The sequence below is a fragment of the Heteronotia binoei genome, chromosome 6 (assembly GCF_032191835.1).
Source record: "Heteronotia binoei isolate CCM8104 ecotype False Entrance Well chromosome 6, APGP_CSIRO_Hbin_v1, whole genome shotgun sequence".
Classification (NCBI taxonomy): Eukaryota; Metazoa; Chordata; class Lepidosauria; order Squamata; family Gekkonidae; genus Heteronotia; species Heteronotia binoei.
In genome coordinates this window covers 30,287,303-30,306,303 of record NC_083228.1, presented here as the reverse complement: position 1 = coordinate 30,306,303, position 19,001 = coordinate 30,287,303, and the positions used below count along the sequence as shown (strand labels likewise).

The window sequence follows — 19,001 nt, the reverse complement described above, 5'->3', positions numbered from 1 at the left end:
GTTTGGGCCCAGGGTTTCTTCTGGGGCCCACTGCTGCCGACCCCTCCCCCTGACCACTCTCTTGCTACAACCCATACTCCCAGCTAAACACACTGCCACTGCCACCAGGGAAAGGGCTGCAGGTGGTCTGGTAGCTGTGAGCATAGGCAATGGAAGAGCTTGCAAGTCAGGGGAAGGGCACACAGGCAGGGGAGTGGCATGAAGGTGGGTGGGAGGGCAGGGGACCTGATAGGGGTGGGAAAGGGGGCCTTGGGAACCCTCTGCCCAGAGCCCACTAACCCCGCAACTGGCCCTGCTCACACAGATCCCTTTTCCACATCTCCCTGAAGTCCCAGGTACCAATCTACTTAGGTTACCAGCTCTAGGTTAGGAAATACCTAGAGGTTTGGGGGGGGGGGTGGATCCTGGGGAGGGTGGGTTTTGGGGAGGAGAGGTATTTCCACAGAGAACAGTGCCATAGAGCCCACCTTCTGAAGTGGCTAGTTGAACAGATCTTTGTTACCTGCAAATCAATTGCAATAGCAGGAAATTTCCAACACCACCTGAAAACTGGCAACCCTAAATCTATTTGCAGAGAAACAATGAGATGAGTCATTAGAATCAATTTCCCTTTTTTGTGCCGTGGGAACATCATTTCATCTCCAATCTTGTCCCATTTTCATTTAGAGCACTACTGCTTGGCAGAGGAGAAAAGGAGAATGCTGCAGGCACGCGAGACAAGCCCCAGGAATCCTCCAGCTTCTGGGCCCATCCTTTCTGCCTAGGTTTGCCTGGACTCTGAATACCAGCTACGGTCCTAGCCTTCAGAGAGAATAGAATGAGAATGCACAGCACAGCAAAGGGAGGTGAGACTTAATGCTCCTTGATTAAAATCCCTTCAGCTGCAATAAGACTGATTATTTCTTTCTCTACAAAAGCGCTGAATGCAGTACAGATATTAATGGAGAGCTCGAAGACAGCAAAAGAATATTTCTGAAAAGTGGAAAGGTGGCTCATTAGGATAATCTTGGGGAAATAATGAATGTTCTCGGGCACTACCTTAACCTCTCCTTAATTGCCTCCAGTTAATCATTTGCTTCTAAACCATTCCTTTTCTTTTTTAAAAAACTTCATTTTTATTTCAAAGGAAAACACCATGTATCAAAAGGAATAACAACATGTGTTTGAGGTCTAGAACACAGTCAGTACCGAACCCCCTAATAACTACTCACAGTGGGTTTTGCTGCATTTTTTAAAAGAAAAGAATCAAAGGGGATTTTCCCCCCTCAAATGAGAACAGTGATTAATGTGACCCATTCCGGGGGTGGAGGTGGGAACAAGTTAACGGGATGGTGAAGTCTGGCACTGTAAGCCAACAGTGGTCACTGGAACAGTTATTCACCAAAATAATTTGCCTAGTATTGGGGACCGAATAATTCAGCATTTCAGAGGGGGGGGGGGAAATAGAGATTTAATTTTTTCAAGCACCTTGCTTCTGGCTGTAGTCAGTGTTCAGGTACCTAAACTGATTAGTCACAGCGCATCCGCTTTGAATTCAATGGCCTGTATCATGAAGAACAACAAAACCAGAGGCTTCACTTGCTTTTTCTGTCAGAGGCCCAACATTGTCAGGAAGGGCCCTTATCTGGGAGAGGCTCTGCCTCCTTCTGAGTTTGCTCAGTCAGCCTATACTTTTGAGCGCCAGCTGAAACACAAGCAAGCAACTGAGCAATCAAGAAGTGCAGTGATTCAGAAAGCCCACTGCCTCCCAAGAAGCATCCCCTGCCATTACTCTCTTCTGCTCTCTGCCTCATGTATAAATTTAAGCACATCATTACCTTGTTCACTTCTGCCAACTACCCACTCCCGGGATGCATAAGTAATGGCAAATCGCTGTATAGACAAGAGCTGACAGACAGACTAGTTTAAGGTGGCTTGATCACAGATTAATTGTTCTCAGCTTTCTCTAGTAGTTGAATTGTCAGTGCTTTAGTAAGCAGACTGCAATATTCGCTGCTCTCCTAAGTAACTCCCCCACACCCACATCTGCTGAACGACAAGGTAGTTATTTTTCTTCTGCAGTGTCTCTCAGCAAGTTCTCTCAAGCACAAAACTTAAAGGGACAGTAAGTTACTTAAGGGCAAAGGCAAGAAAAGGGCTTCAGTGTCACAAACCCATTGAAAACGGGCTCCTCTTCCAAGGATTGGCTCCTTGAAAATAACAAGCCTAAAACTGGGCTTAAAAAAAACATTCTTCCAACAGCATTCCCATTCTGACTCCAAAACTGTGAAAACAACTTTCTATTCCTGAGAATTTTCAATGCCTGGAAGCTTAATTGGAGATTTCAGGCTGAAGTCCTGGTATTTGTCCAATAGCCTCCACAGCCCATTAGTTTAAGGGCCTCACTACACACTTGCCCTGCGGCCTTGTGATCAAACATGTATTGCAAATTCCGTTCTGTGAACTTAGTCCTGGGCATGCACAGAACTGATGTGGATTGAACTGTGGTGCACAAGAACAGGGGGATTCAGCCTCCTCTCCCTGTGTCGTCTTCCCTACCATGTCTCAAGCCTGTGCCATTTTCCCATCACAAGGATGGAGCACTACTGACCATACTGGGCCAGCTAAGTGTACTCCATCAGTGCCCCTATCAGGAAAGCTGTGGTCCTCCCCATCTGTGTCAAGTAGGAAAATAACATGGGGATAAGGTCCCCTCTCCCCCAAAGAACTTGAAATATAGGTTGGATTGCACTGATTCAGGGAAGGATCCAGGGAAAAAAACATAACTTGAGATTAGGCTCTGAGGTAACCACTAGTCTCCCATTCGTTAATCAGAAATCACACTGTGTTTGGCTTGGATCCAGTGGAACATTTCCACAGACAGAAGAATTTCCACCTGTGAGCCCCATTTTCCTATTCCTCCCCTCCTGCTCCAGCCAAAGTCCCCCCTGAAATGCTGTTCGTGGGACACAGGGGATCTTCAGGAACAGCATTTAGGAGGCATTTGGGGCTGCTGTGGGCATGGAGAGGTAAGAAAGTCACACTCCATAAGCAGAAATCCTTCTGCCTACAAAACATCACCTTGACTGCAAGCTCCGATCTGTCAACTGGCAGCCGTATTTGTTATACTACCCAGGTTTAGATTTTAAACAGTGTGAACCATCACTGTGAGTTTGCCTGGGAGGGACAGACTGCCCTTTGCCACACTCCCTCCCGGAACTGTCACCAGGCTCAGCTGCATTTGAGGGAAAGATAGAAAAAGCAAGGCATCTTTGTGGTGGTAAAAATGTATTGGAGGAAGCAGCCAGGGAGGGCCAACTGTGAGCAGAAAAACGGCTGATAACATAATGATGGAATGCTGCATCCTGCAGAGCTACTCTCCCCCTCAAAATTGCAGTCTTGTGAAGTATTTGATCATTTAGCCAGCTTTAGCTGTCAGAACCAAGTTTCTCCTGCTTCCAGTTCTTACACATCTTCAGACTTGCCCACAATAACTTTTATGCATCTACGCTGCAATCAGTTCTTCTCTCTCCATTGATTTCAAGCCTCCAAATAGGTCAGCTTTTCAACCTCCCCCCCACCCCCCTTCCTTTGGCTGCTTGGATCCAGTCATCAGCATATTGCGGTCGGTGGGTTGCTGTGCTCCTTTTAACTGCATCAGTGGCTGCAGTTTCATTACTTCCACTATCTATATGTATCATTTTTCACTAATGCTTCTTTTATTTAGACCTGACAGTTTGCTTATCATCCACTGACTGGGAATGAGCATTCTATATCAATGCTTCAATATTCCCTTTATTCTCAGTACCTTCCCCATTTCCAACACCCCTTAGTAACACCTGATCAGACTACAAAATTAATTTCAGTCCTTGGAACTTCAAAGTTCAGGAGGAAATTAACTCTGCACGCTGGTTGTGGATACAATATTAGTTCTACCTCTCAGTTCTATTAATTCCATTCCAACATTACTTTCCCAAGCCAGGGGTGCACCAAAATTCTGGAAGTCAATACTCTCTTTCTCCCTCTTGAGTTGTTGCTTGCAGAAGCACGTTCCATGTTATATGAAGCATTCTTAGTTTAAATACAGCCTTTGAGGCGTTTGTGGATGTTTACCAGAATTAAGCAACTTCAGTGAAACACGGCTGAGTGCAGAGTGGCCTTGTGGGATGTTGGGTCTTTTTGCAAAGCAAAGCTCCCTCTATTGCAGAATGATGTATGAGACAAAGGGCAACACAAATTTCTTCTCAGGCCTAACACTGCAACAAAGTCAGCAGCACTACAAATTAACTAAGCCCCCAAATCAGAAATGTGTGAACAGCTCAGGCTCAATGGTAGTAAGACATCTGCTTGGCATGCAGAAAGTCCCGAATTCAACCCCTGACACCTCCAATTAAAAGGATTTGGCATTTAGTGATGTGAAAAGACCTCTGTCTGAGACCCACTGCCAGTTGGAGTGAACAATACTTACTTCATGGCCCAACAGGCAGTTTCATGTAAGCATACAGAGGTACATCACACACCATCAGGACTAATTTTGTGGGGAAAGCGCGGCAGGAACTCATTTGCATATTAGGCTACACACTTCTGATGCCAAGACACCGGAACTGCATTCCTGTGCATTTCTGCTCAAAAATAGTCCTGCGTACCATCATTGCTTAGACTTAGAACAGAATTAAAACTCATCTGCTCCACCAAGCATGTAACAGTGTTAGGATAAAAAGTGAGGATTTTATTGTTTGATAATGATTTCTCACAAGTTTTTTTGGTCAAATGTGCCAACAAAGTGAAGACATTAAAGGAGGAATGAACGACGAGACACGATCAAAGCGTTATTTCCCTGAAGAGGTGAAAGGAATCTGAGCTGTCCCACCTCCTTGCTTCCACCACTGTCTTTAGAGATGGCAAAACCTACCTCTAAGCTGGCTAAAGGTGGTGATGAATTTGCTCGTCACGGACTTCAGTTCATTGTTGGCCAGAGTGATGAGATGTATCCCTTCAGTGACATGCCTCATGACTTTGTAAAGGGCAATGGGGAAGGTCATCAGTTTGCAATCTGCCAAATCTGCAGTAAGAAAAGGAGGGAGGGGGGAAAGAGTATGAGTTTCCCAGGGCAAGATGTATTGCAGTCTAATATGTCACACATTTTAATTGTCTCTTCTTGAAGAGTGAATGCCTGCACCCGAAGAGAAAGGTCAGCAGCCGTCATAAAAATGTTACTGTGGCAAAACGGAAAACCAAACAATCAAATTTAACTGCACTGAAATCTGCAAATGAGTTCACACAGATTTAATTTTAAGAAAGTGTTCTTGGGACTAAAGGCTGTATCCTTTCTGAAAGAGCCTCTGACGTGCTGAATGTTAATTTGTTAGCTATCCATGAAAAAAAAAACCAACAAGTTCAACAACAGATGTTGAATAGTCAATGATGATTCAGTGTGTCCAGTTGTGTGGGATACCTGTCAGCCTGTCCAGTCTGAGGATGCGGATGGGATTCCTTGAAGGCTGAGACACATCACCTGCTTTTGTACGCTTGTCACTCCCAGCTGCTTAAATCTCCCAACTGGGGGTGGGAGGCAGTAAATGGAAGGGGTGGCCAGCCCTATCTTGAAGTGGGTGGTAGTAGGTAAATGTCTAAAGAAACCTACTCGAGACCAGTGTTTCTTCTAAGCTGTGCATGTCAGCAGCTGGGTCATTAACACAGGAAGCCCCACTCAGCAGCAATCTGGAGCCATGTGGAGTCTTGCACTGCCCACTGCCCATTTTACAATTACAGCGGTTATATTCTGCTTTAGGATATGAACTGCTTTGCTCAGTAGGGGGGAAAAACTCAGAGGGAACATTGCTCTGGACCCAGGAGAGTTGAATAACTACTGTCCAGTCTCAAATGTACCTGTAATGGACAGTGAATGGTTAATGTGTTAACTGAGGGAATTCAAATGGGATTCTACAGTTGAGAGTGGCAGTTGGAACTGCTACGTTCAATTAAGCAGCATCAAGGATCAAGAGATGATCCTGAAACAGGGAAGCGTGACCAGTAGTCCTTCCCTGAGGAAAGAGCTCTTTGTGAAAGGGGGTGATCCCTGTTAAATGTTTAGAAGGGTCCTGCCCTGGATAGCCCAAGCAAACCCAATCTCATCAGATCTTAGAAGCTAAGCAGGGTTGGTTCTGGCAAATACCTGAATGGGAGATCTTGTTGAAATGCCAGCAGTCAGAAGGACAAGGGCAGGTTTTCTTCAGCCACCTCTCTGAATATCCTCCAGGCCCCCACAGGGGTGAGTCACCAGAAGTCACCATGACTTCCAGGTGCACACACACACACAAAGAATACAAAATACCAAAAAAAAGTTTAAAAGGGAAAACTGGAACTTGTGTCTATGTTCCCACCTTCACAGACAAAAAGGTTTATGTCTGTTTCTTTAAGGAGTAACTGCCCACAAGATCTGAAGGCTGAAGAGTCTAGGACTTTTCAGTTTAGAAAAGAGATGACCAAAGGGGGGGGGGGGACACAAACATGACGATAGAGGTTTATAAAATTATGCATGGGATGAAGAGAGTTGATGAAGATAAATTTTTCTCCCTCTCCCAAAATACTTGAGGGCATTCAGTGAGGCTGACGGGCAGTAGGTTCAGGATAGACAAAAGGAAATATTACCTTACACAGAAAGGGTTGGGGGACCAGAAATGGGGGGCAGAAATGCCAAGGCTTGAGGGATAAAGATAGCAAGCGAGGGAAAACCAAATGCCAAGGCTGGGAGGTGGCTGGGAAGACGAGCATTCATGCCCACTCTCTTTCTAGTGCCTGTTGTATTTTTGGACACACTAAGTCTTCCTCATAGTAATAGTAGTAGTAATAACAGTAACAACTGTGTGCTGTCAAGTTGCAATCATCTTATAATGACCCATCATAGGAGTTTCAAAGCAAGAGATCAGCAAAGATGGTTTTGCCACTGCCCACTTCTGTGTAGCAACCCTTGGACCTCCTTGGTGGTCACCCATCCAAGTATTAAACAGGATTGACACTATTTGGCTTTCAAGCTCTGATGAGATCAGGCTATTCAGGCAGCTGCATCCAAAAAAGCCTTTGGATAAAGAAAAGGGGGTGGGGATAATTTGACAGGATAGATGGGAGAGCATCAGCACCTTCCTCGCTGTGCCAATCCCAAGCAGCTGCTTTGGTGGCTTCGCTGGGGAGCCAACCCTGCAGCCAAGTAATCACAATTCCCACAATGAATCCTTCATCATGAGTACTACTGGTACATAAGAGAAGCTTTGTTGGATCAGGCTAATGGCCCATCCAGTCTAACATTCTGTGTCACACAGTGCCCCTCCCCCGCAAAAAAACCAAACCCAGGTCCATCAGTGGTCCATCAGTGGAGCCAGTGGTAACTCATGGTAGGGCATAGTCAAGCAAAGAAACCCTACAATATTTCACACGATGAAATCTTTGCTATGGGATTCTTTTGCCAGGAGTTACTATGCAAGCATTAGGTTGGCCAGGCCCCAGTGTGAAGCATATCTGAACATATTTATACATTAAATAGAGGAATCCATTCCTGATTTGTTGCTCCCATAGCACACCTGTGCACCTGGGTCTGCTGGTCTGGAAGCCATATGGCAAGGGTGGGCAGAAGGTTACTTGGGAGTGACCAGTCACTCTTCACCCCTCCTCCAGGACTTCTGGAATCAAATTCATGTCCTTCCCTTTTAAACCACCCCAGCAGCTTCTTTTCTCTTCTGTAGAGAGAAGGAGGCACATGTACACATGTGCACTTTTTCTCTGGATGGGAAAATGACACCATCCTTTCTCATTCTCCTCACACAGAGGAGTCTGTGTATTTCCTACCTATAGGGTAAGCTTTGGGGAAACAAAAGATGGAAAGTTTCCCCACCTGAACACTGCAGACCTGCTCTGAAATGCTGTAATTATTACACGTCTCCATTTTGTGACTGGCCCCATCCAATATGGGCGCACCAAAGCTTCTCTCGAGATGCCCCAGAAATTGTCTGCCCTCCTCTAAAGCCTTGCCCTAACTCAAGAGTACCTGGCCCTCATTTTGGATTCAGCCAAAGCAGCAGCTTTGTTATTCCTCCCATACCCATCTGCAAAGGAAAGGAAAGGTCAGTTAGCTAATCTTCCTAATGGAAGCCAGTGGGGGGGGGGGGGAATCTGCTCTGCGTCAATTTGGTTGGCAAATGAGTTCCAAGGTAGGGGGAAGCACATTCAATTCTCTTTTTCCCATTCAAAGTTAAATGGGGTTAAGTCAACCCCACGTTGTCTGGTACAGCTCACCTTTATATTGGAATTCTCTGCCTAACCACCAGAGCCTTGTCCAAAGGATAATTTCCATTTCACAAATATACTGGAATTGAACTCTCGGTTGCCAGAAGCCATATTAATCAAAACAAAACACAGCGGTCTGCCGCAGGGTATTAAAAAAATCCAAATGCTTATGAGCAACTTTCAATGTAATTCCAAGCAGCAAAGTGCTCTGCTTTAGTTTAAGCACAAATAGTAGGTGGCTAATCAGGTAATTAAAGTGCCTATTCAGTCACATGTTCTTATGGTTTTCAAACATAAGCCTTGGTTACTAATTCCTATGGATCCTTTTTTCCAATTCAAACAATTACCTTTTCTTTGGCCTTTTTCTTGGAGCACTCTGCCCTCCCCTCCAGCTCTCACATACAAAATGAAAACTGGATATACACAAATGCTGTGAGCCTGAAGATTGGCATTTTGGAATAATTTTGAAGCAAAGAACTAAGTACAGATATTCAGATATCCCTGCTTCTTAGCCCTTGGTTAAACATTCTCTTCTTTGCTACCTCCTTCATTTAGTTATACCCAGTTTTTCTCCCCAATGGGGATCTAAGAGAGCTTACAACTTTATTCTCCCATCCTCCATTTTATCCTCTCAACAATAGCCCTGACAGGTAAGATAAGTCGAAAACCAGAGACTGGTCCAAGGGCACCCAACAAGCTCCCACAGGTGAGGGGCAGATTCAGTTGTGGTCTCCCAGATCCTACTGTCATAGAATCACAGAGCTGAAAGGGATCTCCAGGGTCATCTAGTCCAACCTCCTGCACAGTGCAAGAAAATCACAAGTACCTCTCCCTTCCCTTCTTCTCATGAACTGCCTAAGTTCACAGCATGTTCACAGGATCAGCATTACTGTCAGATGGCCATCTAGCCTCTGTTTAAAAACCTCCAAGGAAGGAGAGCCCATCATCTTCTGAGGAAGCCTGTTCCACTGAGGAACTACTCTGTCAGGAAGTCCTTCCTAATGTTTAGCCGGAAACTCTTGATTTAATTTCAACCCATTGGTTCTGGTCCAATCTTCTGGGGCAACCAAAAACAACTCTGTGCCATCCTCTATATGACAGCCCTTCAAGTACTTGAAGATAGTTATCGTATCACATCTCAGTTGTCTCCTCTCCAGGCTAAACATACCCAGCTCCTTCAACCTTTCCTTGTAGGACTTGGTCTCCAGATCCCTCACCATCTTAGTTGCCTTCCTCTGGACACATCATAGACCAGCCAAGTCCAGCACAGCAACTAGATGAAGAGGATTCCTATGGAGTAGACGTAGTCAGCAGGCCTGACTCAAACCCTATAGCCTGTGGTAGAGGTATTGCAGGAAGAAACAGTCCTGAAGGGCCTGACATAGATTCCCAGCCAGGAACTAGCATGCTGGCCCTTCAGCTTCCCAGCCCTCTCCAGCCCCACCCACCTCACAGGGTGACTGTTGTGGGGGAGGAAGGTAAAGGAGATTGTGAGCTGCTCTGAGACTCTTCAGAGTGGAGGGCGGGATATAAATCTAATATCTTCTTCTTCTTCAGCTCTGGGCTGGCAACAGAGAGCCAGTTGCCAGCAAATAGCTCCCTCCATCACCAGAGCCTTGGGAACCCTCTCGGAGGAAGATAAGGAGAGACCTTCAACTCAGGATGCCCAGTGCCCCCACCTGGCTAGCAGCACAGAATTGGCCCAGTACCAATAGTGAGGATGAGTGGTTGCAGAAGCAGGACTGAGGCAGCTGGCAGGTGCAATACAGGTAGTTTAGTAGAGTGCGGCTTAAAAGCACTAGAAAATGGAGTATCTATGGGGAAGCAACGTATCTGTTAGCTACTGACCTAGCTGCCTATATTCTGGATTGATCGCCTTGTCTCTGACCTTGGCCTGTATCTGGATACCTTGATATTGGATTCCCCTTTGGACTCAAAGCCTTGAGTGTTGTCTAGCCTGTACCTGAATCTTGGAACTGTACTCAAACCAGCTCTGACATCTAGAAATGACCTCTGTGCGCTTGCTGTGTGCCAGCAATCAGGACACCTAGTCTGACACTCAGACCACTCCAAAGACCCAAGCTTATGTACAGAAAAGAAGAGATTTATGATACCTGAAAAACAAGCACATTTATGAAGGCATATACATCCTTGAACTAGAACCCACCTTATCAACGACTGATGTAGTAGGCTGTAGCCCATGGAGGTTTATACCATTATACATCTGCTAAGTTTTGACATGCCACAAGAGTGTACTGGTTTTGGTGTGCTGGACTATTACAGCTACACATCTGGAGTGCATCATCCTTATAATCTATGCACCTTGGGCAGAAGTCCCCAACATTTTTGAGCCTGGGAGCACTTCTGGAATTCTAACACAGAGTGCTGACTGCAACCACAAAATGGCTGCCAGAGCAGGCAGAGCCAACCACAAAATGTTTGCCACAGGAGATGAAGCCCCACACATGTGAAGCCCAAGGGCAGGAGAGAAGAGAGATAATGTTTAAAATACACTGGAAAAGAGGAGTGAAAGAAAATAAAAGAAACATCGTGGCCCTGACCTGGATAGCCCAGGCAAGCCTGATCTCATTAGATAGTGGAAGCTAAGCAGACTGGCAAGTTTGGATGGGAGACCTCCTTAGAATACCAGTCGCCTCCCTGAATATCCTCCAGGCCCCCAGCAGGGGTCAGTCACAAGAGGTCATCATGACTTCCAGTTGCAGGCACACAAACACACATGCACATACAAATACAAAAAGACCCCAAACAAACAAAAAAGCAAGACCGGTGGTAGCTGCTGCTGAAACAACACTATTTTAATTTGCACAGTCCGTCAGCTCTCCAGTGGCCAATCAGAAGCCCTGCTGGACAAGAGCCCCACCTACTTTCTAACTATACTTGGTGGGTGCCATGTTGCCCACAGGCAAGGCATTGGGACCCCTGATCTAAAGTTCAGACAAAGAGAAGTGTGTCCCAAACTATTATTTCCTCAATAACTTCCATGATCGACTTGGTTGCAAAACGGTATTTCAATGACTGCGCTGCAATTCCATCAGAAATCAAATCACAGTTTAATGAGCCACAGCATTTTTCCTTACCAGGCTCATTAATTAATTACCTGGCAAAAGAGGAGTCACATATGGGACAAGTGCCTTCTCTTGCTACCATCCAATACATTAAAAAAAAGAACAATGCCGGCTGCTCATGAAAACATGGCCAGCTGCAGCTTTTCATAGTCTCTTGTTGAATAAGGGTCATTGCCAAACTTCTGGACCACCCTGGTTGGATTCAGAAGTTCAAGTACCTTTCAAAAGTGATCCATGCTCAGGACAAAACTCTGTTTCCTAACCATGCTAATGAAAGTCAAAAGAAAGAGTGGATTAAACTGGATGCTTGTTTTTGCACCATAAACAGCTTGGAAAGGAAAGGTCCCCTGTGCAAGCGCCAGTCGTTTCTGACTCTTAGGTCATTCACATCACCTCCACCTCTGTTTCCTAGTGATTATCACTCCAACTCTCATCCAGATGTTTTGCAAGTCACATGCGGCAGCACAGCATCTCTCTGCCCTTGGTGTTTCTCCTCCTAGATAACCTTGTCTTTGTAAAACTCCTTAACCCCTTGGCACTAAAGTGCTGTGTTTTTCCTAAATTGGTTTAAGGTCTTCTCTTAAGCTCTTATCTGTTTTCACCAGATTAAAATCTTGCCTTTCAGACGCCTGTGGAGTGTAATCTTTGCATGAAGTTATGCAATCAAGTACCTAATTAATTATACAAAGCCAGCATCAACAGCCTTGAGAGAGTGGGGTGTCACGACAGGAGCTGATGGCAAACAATAACCATCAATATGAAATGTGTACAAAGAAAAAAACCCCGAAAAGCTATACAGAGCCTGCAGAATTCCAAATGCCCTTGTGCAGTTATCATCTGATAAGTAGCTCTTGAAACTGGTCTAGAATTCAGTTCTTAGTTTGAGATTATATCTAGGTAGTGCACAGAAGCCTATTCAAAAGCCCTAATTGTGTTGCAGCCTGCAGATCTGCCATACAACAATGGTGTTCAAATGGACATATTGTATTCCAACCTGCTTAGGTCTCATCCATTTACAAGCCTATCCATTAATTTTCCATCAGATGGAGCTTCGGAACATGTATTATTTAAGGGAAAAATCAACAAGCAAAATTTACCTGGGATTACTTTTGGCTGTCTCTCATCATTTTCACAGTACTTACAGATTGGGGGTTTAAAAAACCCACCCACTAAGCAGACGAACATATCTAAAACCCTATCAACATCTAAGCCCCAGGATGCATTACCAAGGCTTTGTCTATGTCAAGGGTGCCCAACGGTAGCTCTCCAGATGTTTTTTGCCTACAACTCCCATCAGCCCCAGCCAACATGGCCAAATGGCTAGGGCTGATGGGAGTTGTAGGCAAAAAACATCTGGAGAGCTACCATTGGCCACCCCTGGTCTATGTAGATCATATCCCACAAACTGCAGGCTTACTCACTTCCTCCCCAATCTCCCCAAAAGGCATCTTTTGTAACAGGAATACTCTGTCTGTTTCTAAACCTTCATTTCATTAATGTCATCCTTTGATTACTCCTCATGCATCCTCGTGGCTTTAAGACAAATCTAACTGTAGCAATTCTTATCCATGCCAGTGTACTCAGGTTCCCCCAGCTTCAACCCACTCATAAGGACTATGCCCCAGGAAGGGAAGGTGTCTAAGGGGAAGCACTCACAGGGAACTTAATCTGACAGGGCTCAATCATTCAAGTTAAATACATTCACTGACCCCTCTCCATGGAAATACATCAAAGCCCTTCTTTTCATGCTCAATCAATTCTGCTGCAATACTGCAGAAAGCTACTTATAACTACTAGTAATGATTATGGTAACTTCCTTTCTACCTCCTCCTTGGCGAAATGCTTTTATGGTAATGTCTCTCACCACAGAGTACTATCACAGTGCTGGTGCGAGCCCAACCTTGTTGAACCTGTGGGAGCTTTTGGAATTTTGGGAAAGGGTAGGAGATGCTACCATAGAAGGATTGTCATGGGAAGCAATTACAAAATGGTGGAGGTTCAGGCCCGTAGCCAGAAAATATCAGATGGGGGGGGGGGTCCACGGAACAAAATTTTGGGTGGAGGGACACCCCCCACTCTGGTGGCCCCCACTCTCTCCACCATGTTGCTCTGGCGGCCCCCAATCTTCCCACGGCTCTGGCAGCCCCCACCTCCCTCCACGCCGCCTCCCCCTCCCTCCCTCCAACCCACCTCGTGAAGTGCCGGGGAGAGCAGCAGCGGCAAGAACGGGGCCACGGGGAGAGTGGGGGCGACAAGAAAGGAGTGGGGAGAGCTTGGAGAGTGCGGCAGCGGCAAGAACGGGGCTGCAGGGAGAGTGGGGGCTGCAAGAAAGGGGTAGGGAGAGCTTGGGGAGTGGGGGCCACAAGAAAGGGGTGGGAAGAGCTGCAGGGAGAGTGGGGACCGCAAGAATGAGTTGGGAAGAGCTGCAGAGAGAGTGGGGGCTGCAAGAAACGGGTGGGGAGAGCCATGGAGAGAGCAGCGAGAATGGGCCATGGGGAGAGTGGCAGTGGCGAGAGCGGCAAGGAAAGGAGGGGCCATAAGGGTGGAAGGGGAGGTTGGGTGGAGGGGCTGTGCCCCCCCATAGCTATGGGCCTGTGGAGGTTCTAAGCCAAGCATCCTCTTATGATGGAACCAGCTATTTCTGGACGGGTTCTCTGTGCAGACATAGAGGTGGGTAATGACTCTTGGGTTCTTCTGAAGCACCTTCTACTCCAGAGAAGATGAGGAAAGCCAGGATTGGCTCTTTGCTTTTGGGGGAGGAGATGCTCTGGGGAAGGAAGAAATGGTCATCATTTGGTTGGGCACTGCACTGGGGATTCCTGCACTATGGAAGACAGGTTTTATTTATTTACTTCAGATTTCTATCCTGCCCTCTCTGCAAGCGGACTCAGGGCAGCTAACAATCATTAAAACAACAATTTTTAAATTACAGAATTAAAATAATAAAACTTAGTGATTAAAATTACATTTATGGTGCTACTTCAAAGTTTAAATATAGCCAGAATAGATTTCCTGACAAAGGCATGTTGCCAATGAGGCAAGCCCTATGTATGGCCTATCCAAGCCAGCAGGCCAAAACACATTCAGCGGTGTTAATGATATTCTAATTAGAACAGAATCTGATTGTTTCAATCACTTGCTTTAGCAACACATTTGAAAAACGAGGCTATGCCAGTTGCAGTGTGAAATCAGAACACAACTCCTACACAACTAATAGTTCTGAATAATTGATTTAGGCTACCCAAAACAGATGCACAAAACATTGAAAGTTACCTGCGGGCAATTTATTAGCCTAGTTCCAATCGATACCTGCTGCTTAAGCTACTTCTGGGGTACTTCTCACCCAGAATTATTCCACTGCTCAAGATGTATTAAAAGACATTTCAGACAGGAGAAAGATTAAACATAACTTACTCCTGTTTGTTCATGTTCCCCTTTACTAATCTATTCTGCTTTATTGGTATTATCATTGTTACTATTACTACTACAACCACTACTGAAGAAACAACTTCTTTTCTTACCAGATTTTGTTGTTGTTATAGAGTTATCCAGCTCTTCCTTTAGAAAGCTGAGAATCACCAACATGAGGCTCACAGTGATCTCCTCACCAGACTTTGATTGCCCACTTAGGTTCACAGGTGCTCACAGGCCATTCCCTGAGCCTGCAGGAGGATTCAGTCAAGGTCCTTCTAAGGCAGAGGTGGCCAGACTTACTTAATGTAAGAGCCTCATAGAATAAAAGTCAGATTTTTGACAGCCACAAAGCAGGAAAGAAGGAAGACAAATAGATGGGAGAAGATGGCGGTGGAAAGAAAGCAACTTTAACTTTAAATACATTGTCCAAGCTGCCACCTGGCTTGGCTTGGAGAAGTGATTTAAAGAGACAAATACCTTCTCCAAGCCAGGCGATGGGGGCTCCCAGAACCACACAATATGTGTGAAAGAGCCACATGTGGCTCCCGAGCCAGTTTGGCCACCCCTGTTCTAAGGCATGGCATGCCCCACTTCCTCTAGCTATACTGTTTTGAACATTCTGAGCCCAACCTCAGTAGGTGTGTGTTTCTCTTGAACTGAAGGAAACTGAATTGATGAAGTAATTAAAAAATAGATGGATACACGAAGCTGTCTCATGATCCATTTATGTACCGACAGACCATACAGGAAGAAGAAAAAGCATAAGTGCACTGCCCCCCCCCCCACTCATCTCTGCCCAACCGCCAAGTTCTCTCCTTGGAGCAAATATGGAGGAAGTGTCAAAGTATGTATGCATTTCCTCCCTGGAAGCAGCAACATTGCTTTCTGAATGCTGCTGATCATGGGCTGAAAGCTTACACTCGGATACTTCCTTTGCACATTTGTTGCATGCAAATGACTCAGACACTGCACGGAGGCACAGGGTGCGGCCAGCATGTCACGTCCTCTGGCCTTCCTCATGAGGTCAGTCGACATGCAGGACTGATCATCTGTGCAGGGCTGAGTCACACCACTGGTCTGTCTAGGTCAGTATTGTCTTACTGGCAGCAGCTCTCCGGGGTCTCAGGAGGTCTTTCACATTACCTGCTATCTGATTATTTTAACTAGAAATGCCAGAGGTTGAATGTGGGACCTTCTGCATGCAAAGCAGGCACTCTGTCACTGAGCCACCACCCTTCCCCTGGCTTTGACATATCAGGTTGTACAATTTAGCAAATGGATCTGAATCAACAACCCATGCAACTGGCTCAGAGATATCTGTTAATATTGGCTCAGGGCAGATGCAACCGTAGATACTTCCTCTCCTGCCCATCTCTGCAGCAAATGCCCTCCTCCCAGCCTTCATCTGCATTTCGCATGATTTAGGGTTCCATTTGTACAGATGCTAGTGATGAATCCCGCTAACCAGTTGCGAGGCCCCTTGTCCACTCACACAGAACACCTACCGCCCTCTACAACTTCTCTTATTTAGGTTATGGGTTATACATGGGCCAGGATGTCACACTTACCACCCTTCTTGCCTCTTTTAAAATACAAAGAGAGTCACTACCATTTCACCCCTCAGGTCCTCTCTTTCACTCTCAAAGACATCCACAGACAGGGTAGCCCAACCCCCTTTAATAATCAACCCTCACTGCCCTGACTTGGATAGCCCAGGCAAGCCCAATTTCATCAGATCTTGGAAGCTGGGCAGGGTCAATTCTGGAAAGGACTTGGATAGGAGACCTCCTTGGAATACCAGCAGCTGGGAGGCAGGGGCAGGCTTTATTCTGTCACCTCCCTGAATATCCTCCAGGTCCCCAGTAGGGGTCAGGCACCAAAGGTCACTATGCCTTTCAGATGCACACACACAACAACAACAACAACAACCCCTCACTCACACAAAACTATTGGGACTGGGGCTCAAACACAGTTCCAATCATTAGGGTTTGTAGGATCTTTCGGGCTCAAGTGCCGTGTTCTACTGGAGAAAGTTTTTCTTCCAGACGTTTCGTTCTCGGCTGCGGAGGACATCCTCAGTGGCGTTGCAGCCGGAGCAGGCGCTCAGACCTTCTTGGCTGCTGTGCGTTGAGTTCCAATCACTTGCTTTCACCATTCATTCCTAACTAATAATGTATGTGCATAGACTGAGATACTAAGCTGTGTTTGTGTTTTTTCTCTTAGACAAGCAGCCCACAGGTTTCATGAAAACAAGAAACATTTATTTATAAAAACAAAACGTTAAGGAAAGTGAAGTATAAGAAACCATGTTTCACTTCCATTGAACTTTTGCACCAAGTTTAAACCTACAACTGGGCTCCTTAAGTTACAATTGTACTATTTTCAAGCCTGTTCCGAGCAGCTCTGCTATACAATTCCCCTTAGTCAGAAAACCGTCTGTTTGCGTAAGCACTTCAGCTGTCTACTTGACTGCTGATAACTCCGTAACAGTCATTTCTAAGTGCTGTTTTTCAAGTCCCCTTCTCTGAACATTCATTGGCTGCCGTTAGGGAGAGGCTGAACCTAGCCTGTCCGTCACACCCCATCTGAGCAAGGATTTACAAAACCTACAGAAAGAAGGAATCCAACCAGTATGGGTCACAATGTGATAATATAACTATCTGGGGGTTTTCTGCTGTCGTCACAGCTGACTTCTGCCGACCTCATAGGGTCTTTAAGGCAAGGAAGGTTCAGAGGAGATTTGCCCTGCTGAGACCCTGGACTTCCTCGGTGGTCTCCTACCCAAACACTAACCAGGGCTGACCCTGCTTAGCTTCCAAGTAGGCTTCCCAATCCCCAGGTCCCAGAGGGGGATCCCCCGGTTTTACAGGCTTCCCCCCTCCCTCAGCCAGCTGGCCGGCAGGGGAAGCCCCGCCCCCAGAGCCATCATGCACCTCCATGAACGATTCCCATAGGGAATGATGGGGAATTGAACAGCGGGTATCGGGGGCTCTGGGGGGCTGTTTTTTGAGACAGAGGCACCAAATTTTCAGTATAGCATCTAGTGCCTCTCCCCAAAATACCTACCAAGTTTCAAAAAGATTGGAGCAGGAGGTCCAATTCTATGAGCCCCAAAAGATGGTGCCCCTATCCTTCATTATTTCCTACGGAAGGAATGCATTTAAAAATTTGTGCAGTCCCTTTAAATGTGATGGCCAGAACTCCCTTGAAGTTCAATTATGCTTGTCACACTCTTGCTCTTGGCTCCGCCCCCAATGTCTCCTGGCTCCACCCCCAAAGTCCCCAGATATTTCTTAAATTGGACTTGGCAACCCTACTTCCAAGATCCGCTAAGATCAGGCTAGCCTGGGCTATCCGGGTCAGGGCAGCAGAATAGCTAAACTCTGGTTAAAGCTGACAAGAGAAGAGAACAGAGAATTCTTAACCAGTTGGTGGGAGGGACTGCACAGTCCCCAGGCACCATGCACACTGCTACCCACTTCGAACACAGGGATGGACAGGCCGTTTAAGTTAGAGGGAGATTTCCTGGTTGCCAACGCTGGCCAGGAATGAACAGAGCCAAGCCCCAGCAACTCAGGCAGCATCTCAAGGGTTGCTTGGCTCAGACTCTTCACCAGCAACAGTCTGGTGCCATTCCCTGCCAGTTTGCGGGAGGAAGTGATAGGTGAGCTTATGTCCGTTACTGGCACTGCTGAAATGAACAGTTCCCATATGCTGGTTTGTAACACTACGGCATCCGCTTTGTTCAGCTGCCCCAGGGCCATTTTCGCTTTGCACCAGGTTTGTACGGTTTGCAGGGAGCTGATATCCCATTCAGACCTAGAAGTAGAAAAAACCCGAACAGAACAGCTGTCTAAGAAGGAAGTACAAAATAGCTCGGACTGAGGGCAACGTACCCCCCAGCAGTTGCATTTCTTGCAACTGTGTTCAGCATCTGCAACAATCTGATTCTTATAGTACTAACTGCTCACAGGGACAGATCCCCAAGTATAAAACACACATGAGCCGTATCACTTGAGCATCCGGAGACCACTGCTCACAGTAAAATACTCAGAAGCAGAGAGCTAGTCCCTTCCGCAATCTCTGCCTCTCTGCATTTTGCTGAGCAATGCAACAGTTGCTATGCACATCACTTGGCATTTAAACATAAGCTGCACCCCTAGAGGGTCAAAAGTAGGCAAACAACCACCCAGAGAACTGCCTTGCTGCCCTCAGCTCCCCCTCCCCGATTAGCAGAGGTTC

The 19,001-nt window shown here is 46.2% G+C and overlaps 1 protein-coding gene across 2 annotated transcripts in view; it reads right to left on the bottom strand.

Moving 5' to 3' along the window:
- The window catches only part of LRRC20 (leucine rich repeat containing 20), a 145,842-nt gene that overhangs the window by 120,450 nt on the left and 6,391 nt on the right, over positions 1-19,001 (bottom strand). For both annotated transcript variants that reach the window (XM_060241192.1, XM_060241193.1), the window contains exon 2: positions 4,892-5,041. In XM_060241192.1, coding sequence (XP_060097175.1) covers positions 4,892-5,041 — 150 coding nt within the window. The remainder of the gene's footprint in view (positions 1-4,891; positions 5,042-19,001) is intronic.